Source organism: Labeo rohita, chromosome 11 (assembly GCF_022985175.1).
Source record: "Labeo rohita strain BAU-BD-2019 chromosome 11, IGBB_LRoh.1.0, whole genome shotgun sequence".
Taxonomy (NCBI): domain Eukaryota; kingdom Metazoa; phylum Chordata; class Actinopteri; order Cypriniformes; family Cyprinidae; genus Labeo; species Labeo rohita.
In genome coordinates, this window is record NC_066879.1 from 13,345,365 (window position 1) to 13,359,709 (window position 14,345).

At 32.5% G+C, this 14,345-nt stretch overlaps 1 protein-coding gene across 1 annotated transcript in view; it reads right to left on the reverse strand.

Annotated features, from left to right (window-relative positions):
* LOC127173174 (nidogen-1) overlaps positions 1-14,345 on the reverse strand; it is a 43,763-nt gene that overhangs the window by 24,110 nt on the left and 5,308 nt on the right. The window contains exons 2-6 of the mRNA XM_051122869.1: positions 7,268-7,570; positions 5,469-5,698; positions 3,951-4,369; positions 3,724-3,864; positions 2,229-2,480 (exon numbers count right to left, since the gene is read on the reverse strand). Coding sequence (XP_050978826.1) covers positions 2,229-2,480; positions 3,724-3,864; positions 3,951-4,369; positions 5,469-5,698; positions 7,268-7,570 — 1,345 coding nt within the window. The remainder of the gene's footprint in view (positions 1-2,228; positions 2,481-3,723; positions 3,865-3,950; positions 4,370-5,468; positions 5,699-7,267; positions 7,571-14,345) is intronic.

The following is a 14,345-nucleotide window of genomic DNA, read 5'->3' on the forward strand; positions in this document are numbered from 1 at the left end:
AGATAGATAGATAGATAGATAGATAGATAGATAGATAGATGGATAGATAGATAGATGGATAGATGGATAGTAATGGTCAGATTATAGATAGATAGATAATTAACATATCAGTATGATTCTAACATTATTAGCAAGTTACTAGCATGTTGCTAGTCTGTTTCTAGCATGATTAGTAAGTTGTTAGCATGTTGCTAGCATGTTTCTAACATGATTAGCAAGTTGCTAGCATGTTGCTAGCATGTTTCTAACATAATATGTTGCTAGCACGTTTCCAGCATGATTAGCAAGTTGATAGCATGTTGCTAACACATTTCTAACATGATTAACAAGTTGCTAATGATTTTGTTAACATGTTTCTAGCATGATTTTGTTAGCATGTTACTAGCATGTTTCTGGCATGATTAACAAGTTGCTAACATGTTTGTAACATGATTAGCTAGTTGCTAGCATGTTTCTAGAATGATTAGCAAGTTGTTAGCATGTTGCTAGCATGATTAGCAAAGTTGTTACCATGTTGCTAGCATGTTTCTAGCATGATTAGGAATTTGCTAGCATGTTTCTAGCATGATTAGCAAGGTGTTACCATGTTGATAACTGCTGCGTCCGAAATCGCATACTGGTTAAGTAGGTACTACATTTAAATATGAACGTACTACCCGACCGTTAAAAAGTACGTTCTATATAGTATGAATGTGGGTAGTATGAATGGAATTCGGACGTACTACATCCGCCATATTGATGTTGTCACGTGTCATGCGTCGTCACAACAGCGCGAAAATTTAAAGAGACTGCTCCACTGCACGAACACCAGCACCGGCAATGTTCGGCGTTTTAACGTTGATTGGACAGACAGCTCAGAGAAGGCGTTGGTCAGCTGCTCGCAGATCACGGCTTCGTAGACAGCTTCTAGATTATTTGTCAAATAACGTTTCGATTTACAATGTTTAAACTTTCAATAAGTCATCCGTTTATTTAGATTGTGTTAAACAAGTGTAATTTAATCACAATAAACAACGTTTTTTCCTGAGGTACTTACACTCGAAATGAGCCGCGTCTCCACCTTCCGCCATTTTTCGAATACAACGCCTCCTCTCCCGGAGCCTCATGGGATAGGAAAGTGTCCATGGTATGCGTACTACAGAATTCGGGCGGAAGCAGTAGGTCATCCGGGTACTTCTCGCCTACTGAATTTCGAATACTATGAATTCGGACATACTACTCGCCTCGCATACTGTTTTTCGCGTACTATATAGTAGGGAAGTATCCGATTTCGGACGCAGCAAACATGTTTTTAACATGATTAGCAAGTTGTTAGCATGTTGCTAACATGATTAGGAAGTTGCTAGCATGTTTCTAGCATGATTAGCAAGGTGTTACCATGTTGATAACATGTTTTTAACATGATTAGCAAGTTGTTAGCATGTTGCTAACATGATTAGGAAGTTGCTAGCATGTTTCTGGCATGATTATCAAGTTGACAGCATGTTGTTAGCATGATTAACAAAGTTGCTAACATGTTTCTAGCATGATTAGCAAGTTGTTACCATGTTGATAACATGTTTCTAGCATGATTAGCAAGTTGTTAGCATGTTGCTAGCATGTTTCTGGCATGATTAGCAAGTTACTAGCATGATTTTGGTTGCTAGCCATAGATAGATAGATTTGACATTTGAATAGTTTTGCTCGTTTGAACATTCCGTCAATGTAAGTCTATGGGATTTTTCCCCATTTTAATCGTCATTTTTAGGAAAACCGTAAGTCCGATCAGTTAGAAAAGCTATAGCACGCTCGGTCAGATCAGTGTGAAGATCTGGGCTGAGTTTGGAATTAGTGGAGTTAAAGCTCTAGGACGAGTTAGAGTCAGAAATTTTAGTCTCAGAAGAATAATAATAACTGTAAGTTTAAGTCGGATTTCAGTAAGTTGGTTTTCTCAAGCCAACTTAATAAAGTTTTAAGAATGTTCCATACAGAATTGGGCAGAAGGAGAGTCGAAAGCATGTGTGAACATGTGTTTTCACTTCAGCAGCTGGAACTGAGTCTCAAAGGAAATGTTTGAGTGCAGATGAAGGTGAACGTTTTTTCGCGCTGAGAGATGAGAAGAATGTGAATCAGGAGATCTCGGGTTTGAGATTTCATGAGGATGATGCACTGTGTAGATTTCACAGTAATGTTCCTAAATAATTTGAGTATTATAATCAAAGGATTCAGTGTTATTGATCAGGTCTCACCGACGATGCTGAAGCCGTTCTGGTAGTCGGGCTGCTCCAGAGCGAACGCCCATCCGATGGCCTCGCCCAGAGCCGGCAGGGGCTGCAGAGACGGGCCGACGCTGGACGGGATGCTGCTGATGGCGATATACGCCCGACCGTCGTTAGTCACCACATACGAGTGCAGGTCATTGTTGGAAAACTCCACGGGTGACGGAGCATCGCCCACGTAGATCCTGCCGTTGACCTTCCCGTTCATCCTCTGAGGCTTGCCTGGAGATTCAGAAAACAGAACATTGTTGTTGTTGTTTAGTAAGAATGGACGCAGGAAGTTTATATAAAACAGCCAAATTAATAATATTGATTGGGATTAGGTTTATTATTATTTACCAAAACTAAAACCATTAAAAACTATTTCATTACTTGAATTTAAAAAAATAAATGTTAACTGAAATAAAATACATTTTTCAAAAACTTTTTTCAGTTTGGTGTCAAAGCAACATTTTTCATTTTTATTTAGTTTAACTATGAAGTAACTAAAACAATTAAATTAAATTAAATTAAATAATAATTATTAAAAATAATAATAATAAAAATGACAAAAACACACAACAAAATTCTAAATTCTAAAATGAAAATGAAAACGCATATAAACGCACTTGAATATTATAGTTTTATTTTTACATTTTTCCTTATCATTTTAATTTCACTTTAATTTTTTTTATTTTATTATTTTATACTACTAATTTTAAGTTGTAGTAATTTTGTTTTGTTTTTTTTTAATTAATTTTAATATTTTAGTTTTTGTTTATTTATATGTCTATATAGTTTCATCTTTTTAATTTCAACACAAGTATTACTTATTTTAATGCTTCAACTACAAGAACAAGAAAACAATTTAACAAAAACATTTGATTTGGAATTGAAATAATATTTGTATATTTTATTTTATTTTGGTTAACATTTATTTCAAGCAATGAAAGTTTTAATGGCTGTGTTTTAGTTAAGTTAAAAAAAAGAAAAGAAAAAAGAAATACTGGTTTGGAAGCTACCTGAAATAAAATAACTTTACATTTTATTTCATTTCATTTCATTTTATTATTTAATTTAATTTAATTTAGCTTTATTTTATATTATATTTTGTGCTTATTTGATTTTATGTCACAAACATGTTTTTTATGCATTTAATTTTTATTTTTACTTTAATAACCCTTTTTAGTTAGATTTTGCTGTGCATTTTTAAAAATTATTCTTAGTTTTTTAGTATTTTTTATTTTAACTTTTAGCTTTATTTTAGTGCTTCAGCTAAACAAAAATTAGAAATGTTACCTAATTTTTCCAAAGAACTGAAATAAAATAACTTTTTATTTTATATTTTATTTTGTTTTATTTTTTTATTTATTTTAGTTCATGTTTATTTTATTTCAAGAGACTTCCAAGTGAAGAGATTTTTTATTTTAATTATTTTGTAATTTAGTTTTAGTAAACAATAACTGAGGTTGTGATGTAGACTCACCTTCGGCGACACAATCCTTGCCATTGCCGTAGTATCCGGGTTTGCAGTGACAGCAGTATCCGTTAGCGTAATCTCTGCAGTCGGCAAACACGGAGCACTTGTGCTTGTTGCTGGAGCACGTCTCGTAATTATAAGAAAACACTGTCAAAAAATACAAAGAAACATTTGATAAGGTCATACAATTTAGACTTAGCTTCAGCTAAATATAATCAGTGTTTTTCTCTCACCGTCGACGTTCAGCTCGTCCTCATCGATGATCACCACCTGCGGGATCTGCGGTTGTTGTTGAAGCGGCGTTTGCGGTCGCCGCGGCTGAACGTAATGATACTGAGGCTCGTCAGGGGTGGACGACTCTGCGAACGGCTCAGGACTGGTGGTGAGCGTTTCATACGGAGGTTCGAAGGTCTGAAGCTCCTTGTGGTGTCCAATCCACGGGATCGATGGCTCAGGGGCCGGAGTGTCCACCATAGTCTCCTCAGTTGTAAAGTCTGTGACCTCTGTGACCTTCATTACCTCGGTGCCCTCTGTGACCTTCGTGCCCTCCGTGCTCTCTGTGACCTGTGTGACCTCTCCAGGTATGATGGAGGTGAAAAACAATTTGCCAATCTGGTAGACCCAAATGCCAGGACGGCCCGAGTTTGTCTCCCTGAGAAGATTGAAGAGGAATTGCAACACATTAATGTTATATTATATTATAATATATTATATTACAAAAAAAATATTATCTGAAATAAAACTAACGTTAACTGAAATAAAATAAAATATAAAAAAAAACACTTAAACTTATTTGATTTCAGCTAGTTACAAAAGCTAGTTAATTTAGTTTAACTTGATGTACTGAAATAAATATAATAAAATTATAATAAATGTTCATAAAAAATAGACATATTTTAAAGTTAAAATGATCCCTATAAATGATAAATAAAATAACCTAGTTTTATTTTAGCATCATTAAAATATAGTATTATCTTTTTTATTATTAATTATTTATATATATTTTGGTTCCCTTGATTTTCGACCCCCAAAAAATGTATACATAAAAATTAATATATATATAAAAACATTAATATATTAAAATACATACATTTATTTGCTTATTTCTTTATTTGTAAACATAATAAATACATAAATAATTATCTATATCTATGAATAAATAAAATTCTATAGCAATTTTGCACAAAACGCATCAAATTCATTCAGTTATTTAGCTAGTTAATTTATTTTAACCTGATGTACTGAAATAAATATAATAAAACTATAATAAAAATTCATAAAAAAAATATAGACATATTTTAAAGTTAAAATGATCCCCATAAATATAAATAAAATGACCCAGTTTATTTTAGCATCATTAAAATATACTATTATCTTTTTTATTAATAATTATTTATATATATTTGGGTTCCCTTAATTTTCCTCCAAAAAAAAAAATGTATACGTAAAAATTAATGTATGAAAATCATTAATATATTAAAATACATATATTTATTTCTTTATTTGTAAATGTAAATAAATAAATAAATAATAAATATCTATGAATAAACAAAATAAAATTCACAAAATGTTTTAAATGTATTCACTTATTTAATATTTCATATAGGGACTTGTTGTTTAGTAAAAACTGCAACATTTTATTGTCTGATTTATATTATTGCCCAATTACATTTTGTGAATAACTTACTAGCTGAAGAACTTGAGGTTGCCCAAGATAAAAAGACGCAAAACTAAATTAAAAAGGCACTTACTGTGCGAGAGCGCTAACGGACTCCTCGTCTTGAGTGATGCGATAATAAGATCCTTGAGTGGTCGCCCACCCGAACCAGCCCGCGACCTTCCCTTCATTGAAGCCGACTTCAACCGGCTGATCTTGATCATCAATGAGCGTGGAACCGAACTGCATTTTCTCTTCTGGATACAGCAGGATGGCGTAAGACGCCGTCTCCAGGTTTGCTACAACTAGCTGAAAAGTGTTTCTCTGCAACAGATTTACAACAAGTCTGCATTTCAGAAAAGAATGACAATATTGTCTATTTAGAGCTGCTTTACAGATCAAATTGAATTTGCATAACTCAAGAACTTTGCAGCATTAACACTTTCTTTCATGTTGCAGGAAAAAGCTTTGCATATCCTTACATATTGCAAGACAATAACTCTGCACATTCTTGCATATTGCAATGAAAACAGGATAGGCATATGTCAAGACAATTACTTTGCCATACTCTTACATATTGCATTATAAAACTGCATATTATTACATACTGCAATACAAATGCATATTCCTGCATATAGCAATAAAACACTTAGCATTTTTTGCATATTGCAAGACAATAAGCGCATATTCTTGAATATTACTGCACTAAAAACGGCACATTATTACGTCACAAAACAATAACTGCATATTCTTCCATACTGCAATAAAATAAAATAAATGCATATTTCTTGCATATTGCATACATGGTGCATTTTCTTGCATATTGCAATAAAAAATGTCAGATTCTTGCATATTGATAAAACATTCTGCATTTTCTTGCATACTACAAGACAATAACATTGCATATTCTTGCATATTGCAATAAAAAATGCATCTTCTTGCATATTTCAAGAGAATAATTTAGCATATTCTTGCATATTGCAACAAAAAACTGCATGTTCTTGCATATTAATAAAACACTTTGCATTTTCTTGCATACTACAAGACAATAACATTGCATATTTTTGCGTAACATTTTCTTGCATATTTCAAGGGAATAATTTAGCATATTCTTGCATATTGCAATAAAAAATGCATTTTCTTGCATATTTCAAGACAATAATTTAGCATATTCTTGCATATTGTAATAAACACTTTGCATATTCTTAAATACTGCATTTAAAAAAACTATATTATTACAAATCACAAAACAATAACTACATATTCTTGTATATTTCAATAAAACACTTTGCATATTCTTGCATATTGCAAGTCAATTACTTTGCATGTTTTTGCATATTGCAATAAAAAATGTCAGATTCTTGCATATTGCATATCAATAAAACATTCAGCATTTTCTTGCATACTACAAGCCAATAACATTGCATATTCTTGCATATTTCAACAAAAATGCATTTTTTTGCATATTTCAAGACAATAATTTAGCATATTCTTGCATACTGCAATAAAACAATTTTGCATATTCTTGCATACTGCAGTAAAAAAACTGCATATTCTTCCATATTGCAATAAAAAACTGCATATTCTTGCATATTGCATAATAATAAAACATTTTGCATTTTCTTGCATACTGTAAGCCAATAACATTGCATATTCTTGCATACTGCAATAAAACACTTTGCATATTCTTGAATGCTGAATTTTAAAAAACTGCATATTATTACATATCACAAAACAATAACTTTGCATATTCTTGAATACTGCATTAAAAAACTGCATATTCTTGCATACTGCAAACAAAACTTAAAAAGTTGGTTTGACTTGTAGATGCTGTTGTGTCTGTTTCCTAACTAACTTTAGAAAGTGCAAAACATTTAGACTTGAGGGACGTACCGAAAATTCATATCCATCTCCTCGTCCGTGTTCACCTTGAGGCAAGACGTTCTCCCAGGTGACGATGATGGCGTGCGTGGGTTCGATCCCGTCGTCTGAAGGAAACGCTTGGCTAATGTGCTCTGCGGCTCTCCGGAGCACCTCAGGACTTTTATCCTGGCGGAAATAGACGTGACCGGCCCCATCGGTGGTGTCCAGATCTCCCAGGAAGGCTGCAATCATACCAAAACTGGCCGGCATCTTCCCCAGGTACTCAGACTCATCGGTCGGTTCAGTCACTGAGATGAAGCCATTAGTGTTGACCTGCAGAGAACATGACATGAAACCAATTTGTATCTGTTCTGCAATTTTTATGACGGTGGCTAGGAGAAACACTGATATGTAGAGGTAAAATAAATTAGTTTTGAATTAACACACTGAGTGCTAATGTATTATACTTATGTGCATAACTTTAAGGAATAACAATGCATATCATGTGGCTTGTTGAGGAGCGGCAAAAAGGTGAAAAATCCTACAGACATGCATATCTAGAGAACAGAATATAGAACACACCACACACATATTGCAAGTCACATATTTGTAAAAGATTACAAATTCTTGCATATTTCAAGACAAAAACATGGCATATTCATGCATTTTGCTTTATAAAAATGTTGCATTTTCTTGAATATTGCAATAATAACGTGCTATTTTCTTGCATAATGCACAAAAAAATTCAGATTTTTGAATTTTTCAATAAAAAAACTCGCCGTATTCTTGCATATACTGCAATAAAAAAAGCTTATTCTTGCATACTGCAATTAAAATAGTTGCATATTCTTGCATAATACAATATAAAATGTCACATATATAATTTCTTACATATTGCAATGAAAAGATTACAAATTCTTGCATATTCCAAGACAAAAACATGGCATATTCTTGCATACTGCAAAATAAAATGTTGCATATTCTTGCATATTTCAAGACAAAACAGCATATTCATGCATTTTGCTATATAAAAATGTTGCATTTTCTTGCATATTGCAATAATAACTTGCCATTTTCTTGCATAATGCACAAAAAAATCACATTTTTGAATTTTGCAATAAAAAACTTGCCATATTCTTGCATACTGCAATTTAAAAATTGCATATTCTTGCATATTGCAAAAATAACTTGCCATACTCTTGCATATTGCACAAAAACATATTTTTTTAATTTTCCATTAAAAACTCACTATATTCCTGCATATTACAATAAAAATGCATTGCATACTACAATTTAAAAAGTTGCATATTCTTCCATATCACAATATAAAATGTTGCATATATAAATTCTTGCATATTGCAATAAAAACATTACAAATTTTTGCAAATTTCAAGACAAAAACACGGCATATTCTTGCAGTCTGCAATTTAAAACTGTTGCATACTCTTGCACATTGCAATAATAACATGCCATAATCTTGCATATTGCACAAAAAGTTCACATATTTTTGAATTTTGCTATAAAAACTTGCCATATTCTTGCATATTACAATAGAAAATGCTGCATATTCTTACATATTGCAATAAAACTGCTTAAGGCACAAAAGCAATGTTCACAATTTCCGGCAGAAATCAATGAAGGGATCAATAAAGCATAAAACAGCAACTGTAAAAACAGATGTGTTCTTATAAATGCTGCGGTTTTTAACAGCAAACATAAATTTCGCTTTGTTTAGTAATAATAACAAGTGACAATCAATGATTCATGACTCTTTCAGTAAGCTGTTCTTGCATTAAATCCAAGTAAAATCACTGTAAAAATTTTTAGATGTTTTCCTGCAGGAACAGACATATCATCATCATCATCATCAGACTTGACGCCTAAAACAATCAGTGATGTTCTTCTGTGATCTTTCTCTCCTAATGGTGATGGTGCTTGTTACAGTCAAATGCCTTCACACTTCAAAAGGTGTTGTGCCATTTAAAATTGGCTTGTTTGTGTGTGTAAAAGCTTCTTTAACGAGTTTCTGGCAAGTACTTAAAGTAAAACTACAGGGGTGCCACCAAACGTGAGAAGAAGGTCTCCTCCAATTTCTTACTGCTTGGGTTCAAATCTGAAAGATCAAGCAATAATGGCAAGCAAGCAAAGAATTAACAAAGCACAATAGTTCTGTTACAAAATCCAGACGGGCTTCCCAGGAACTTGAACCTCAAATAACTGTGGACGCTTTTCACGCCAAAGTGACAAAATCAAACCCCCACCACTGGTGTTCGGCATCTGCACTAACCCAACATGCATGAGTCTGGAAACAGTCTACTTTATCTTGAAACCATTTCCTTTAGCGACAAAACCGTTCGAGCATTAAAAGTGCAAAGGAAAACCCCGAAACCCCGATAACCCTACTTTTATCCTCAAGTGATGCATGCATGAGTGAAGGATCTGCGAGACCAACAAACATCAGATATTGACTCAAGCCTGATGGAGACGTCTAGAGCCTCTGCCAGCTGAAACAAACGTTTAAAGGATTAACACGCTTTTCTTGGGTCATTTGCAGTTTCGTCAAGCCATCTGATGGAAGACGTCTCTGTTTATAAGGGTCAAAATAATTCACACAAGTCTCAAGTTACACAACAGATTCCCTGCAAACTTCTGCTATTATTTAGAGGCATTTGTAGGCAACATCTTCTCATTCAAGCATCACTAGTACTGAAGCTCATAGTCATGATTAGTGATTTGGGAAAAAAATCTAAGCTATTGGTTCTCAAACAGGGGGCCAAACTTTAAAGTTGACTTAAAATTATTTAAAATAAGCATTAAGATAAGCTAAAAACAAAGATATTTCTGATTTTAATCCACCCACTCAACCACTCTTTTTACACACAGTCTTGGACAAAATTGATTTATGGGGAAAATTTTTTTTTGAATCTGATTTCTAGACCTGAAAAAGTGATTGAAATGTTCTTAAACCTTAAAATGACATCCATTTTTATAATATATATACATTTATCTAGTTACGTAAAAATGTGTTTTTCTGTTGTAAATTAAACAGAGTATAATTAACACAATTTCAGTCTTTCTACTTCAAAATTTCATGTTTAATTCAAAGTGTCGTTTGGAGTTTCTTCGCAATTATTTGTTAAATTTACTAGCAATTTCAGAGTAAAAATGGTTTCTATACCAAATTTTATTAAGTGTAGAAACTTTGAGCGAAATAAATAAATAAATAAGCATTTTAAAGATGATTATTCCTTATCCTTATCCAGTAAATGCAAATGACTGGACGAGACATGCAAATTGAAGACTGGGATTCTTGCATATTGCAAGACAAAAACCTTGCATATTCTTGTATATTGCAATAATAAACTTCACATTTTCTTGCATATTGCAAGAGAAAAACCTTGCATATTCTTCGATAATGCAAGACAAAAACCTTGCATATTGCAATAATAAACTTTACATATTCCTGCATATTGCAAAACAAAAACTTTGCATATGCTTACATATTGCATTAATACACTTCACATTTTCTTGCATATTGCAAGACCAAAACCTTGCATATTTTTGCATAATGCAAGTAAACCTTGCATATTGCAATAATAAACTGCAAATATTCTTGCATACTGCAATAATGAACTTTACATATTCTTGTATATTGCAAGACAAAACTTTGTATACTCTTGCATATTGCAATAATACATTTGACATATTCTTGCATATTACAATAAAATAAGAAAATAAAAAACATTGCATCTTTTTGCATATTGCAAAAAAAAAACTTTGGACAATCTTGCATATTGCATGACAAAATATCACATATTCTTTACATATTGCAAATTTTATTCAGTGTAGAAACTGAGTAAATTTATTTTTAAAAGTTCTTATCCTTTATCCTTATTCAATAAATCACAAACGCCTGAAAAATCATCCAAATTAAAAAGACCAAGATGCCTGAAGAACAATCAGCTCTTAAAATGTACAGAACTAGAAGTGTTGGCTCTTCAATATTATTGTGAATAATGGAGGGTTTTAGAGTCATAAATCATAGGTCCACTGCTAAACTTCAGTTCGTCTCACATTGCTACAGAAATTAACAATGATAACTCTTGGCTTCATGGAAGATGGGCTGGAGATTGAGCCCAGATCCAAGCACTGACCCCACTAATCAACCCCCATCAGCCCTTGCAGCTGCTCCTCACAGGGGGAGGAGGGCCGGTTCACATGCAGCGCCTCAGGGGAGGCCAGGAGATATCAAAGCCACCTGGAGGAGCGACACAACTTCGACCCGGACGGCAGGGGTACGGGAAACAAACAAGGAGTTAAAGAAGAAACAGATCGGGTCTGATGCATTGCTCAAATTCCTGTGAGGAAATCCCGAAAACAAGACGAAACGGAAATTAAATCCTATAGAGTGATAAACTCCGCATGCTACCGACAGATTTCCCAACGTCAACACAAGACAAATTTTTTTTTCAAAGCACAATATGCATTGTTTTAAAGCAGCTTTACAGAAAGTCATACTGTTATGTCAATGCCTGGGCAATATGATGAAATACAACAGAAAAAAATTATTTTATTTCTAGCCCTTAGAGTTTCAAAGTTTTTAGCATAAACGTGAGTGAAAATTTGAACAGTTGGTGGCGCTAGAGGGATTGAGGCAGAGACTCCAAATTTGGTGTGATTAATGTTCAGACTGTCCTTTATCAGCGTGCCAAATTTCATTCATTTTTACCATACGGTTCTATGGGACACAGACTTACAATTAACATGATGGAGTTACTTACTGTGGTTGAATTACTTGTGTCATGGTAAAGATTTAAACTGCTTATATCATGGTAAATATTTTAGTTGAAAGTTACAAAACAAAGATTGTGGCTAAAAATTACGTATTGTAAAGATTTTGGTTGAAAATGACTTATTTCATATTAAACAGTTGAAAATTACTTATTTATTGAAAAGATATTGGTTGAAATTTTCCTATTTCATGGTAAAGATTTTGGTTAAAAATTTATTTTATGGTAAAGATTTTGGCTGAAAATTACTTGTATTGCAAAGATTTTGGTTGAAACCTTCCTATTTCATAGTAAAGATTTTGGTTGAAAATTATTTTATGGTAAAGATTTGGGCTGAAAATAATTTATTTTATGGTTAAGATTTTGGTTGAAAATATTTTATTTTATTGTAAAGATTTTGGCTGAAAATAATTTATTTTATAGTAAAGATTTTGGTTGAAAATTACTTGTTTTATTGCAAAGATTTTGGTTACAAATTATTTATTTTATTGTAAAGATTTTAGTTAAAAATTACTTATTTTATGGGAAAGATTTTGATTGAAATTTTCTTATTTAATGGTAAAAAATTGTAATAGAAAATTACTTATTTTGTTATAAATATTTTGGCTGAAAATAATTTATTTTATGGTAAAGATTTTGGTTGAAAATGACTTATTTCATGGTAAAGATTTTAATTGAAAAATATTTATTTTATTGCAAAGATTTTGGTTGAAAATTATTTATTTCATGGTAAAGATTTTGCCTGAAAATAATTTATTTTATAGTAAAGATTTTGGTTGAAAATTACTTGTTTTACTGCAAAGATTTTGGTTGAAAATGATTTATTTTATAGTAAAGATTTTGGTTGAAAATTACTTGTTTTATTGCAAAGATTTTGGTTGAAAATTATTTTTTTATTGTAAAGATTTTAGTTAAAAATTACTTATTTTATGGGAAAGATTTTGATTGAAATTTTCTTATTTAATGGTAAAAAACTGTAATAGAAAATTACTTATTTTGTTATAAATATTTTGGCTGAAAATAATTTATTTTATGGTAACGATTTTGGTTGAAAATGACTTATTTCATGGTAAAGATTTATTTGAAAATTACTTCTTTTATTATAAAGATTTTGGTTGAAAATTACTTATTTCAATGGTAAAGTTTTCAATTCAAAGTTACTTTTATCGTAGTAAAGATTTAAGTTGAGAATCACTCAAATCATGGAAAAGATTTTGGTCATATCACCCACGTCTAAGTAATTTACAGGTAGCTCCTAGAAAGTCAAAATGCTTCACACATCTTCTGTTGCTGATGTCCAATTTAGATCTAGACGAAAACCAGCTGAGCTGTACCTCACAATCCTGAACTAATCCTAAACTTAAAAGAAGTTCCAATGGGAATGGGAACTCCTCCTACTTTTTTATTGTGTTCTAACCAGGTAACACGGCAACCTTTGTTGGAGCCGGTCCATCAGGAATGTAAATGCTGTTGGAAATGAATGGACCACAGCAGGACAGGAGGAAGTGCTTACATAAACCTCTGGGCTGAAGCCATCAAAGTCACCTCTGGCAAAACGTCAACGACGCATGGAGACAAAACTAGAAGGCCATCACAGCTCCATCTGGAAACATACAATGGCACTTCTGTCTACCAAATGATGGACAAAAGAACGTCTTGACTTCTGTTTCTAAGAGCCAGTGTTTTCTGATCCGTATGCAATCACAGGAACGTTCCCATGAGTTCTGTGGAACATCCCACTCCAAACATAAGGAGGGATTCATTGGCTATCAGCGGACATGCCATATGGAAAACATCATTCCAAGAGGAAGTTGTGAGATATCGCTAGACAGTTAGTATATAAAAACCAACTCCTTGGTGATTTGAGAACTATACGTCACCACTAGTTGAACAGAAGTTCATGTTTGATTGTTAACAGTGGTAAAAATGTGTAAAACCATCTCAGTGATTGGAAATATCATGCTAAGACTTCTCAAAGAGAAGTCTTTTTCTTAGTGCAAAGAACATTTTAATACTCTAAAGAAGCTTTTGCCCAATTAAAAGATTCTATAGATGTTAAAAATTCTTCATAGAACCATCAACGCCAATTAAAACTTTATTTTTAATAGTGTAATATGGAAAAATGCAATCATAGATTTTGTTAAACACTTCTAGAGAGTAACAGAAAGCTCCAGAACCTAAACATACAAGACTAATGAGCACATTTATTATAAAACCACATCAGGATAGAAACCTAAAGTAAATATTTAAGTCTCTCCCCAGTGTTTTCTTCCAAGAGGGGGCTTTTACTGTAGATATACAACTTTCAAGACCAAGAA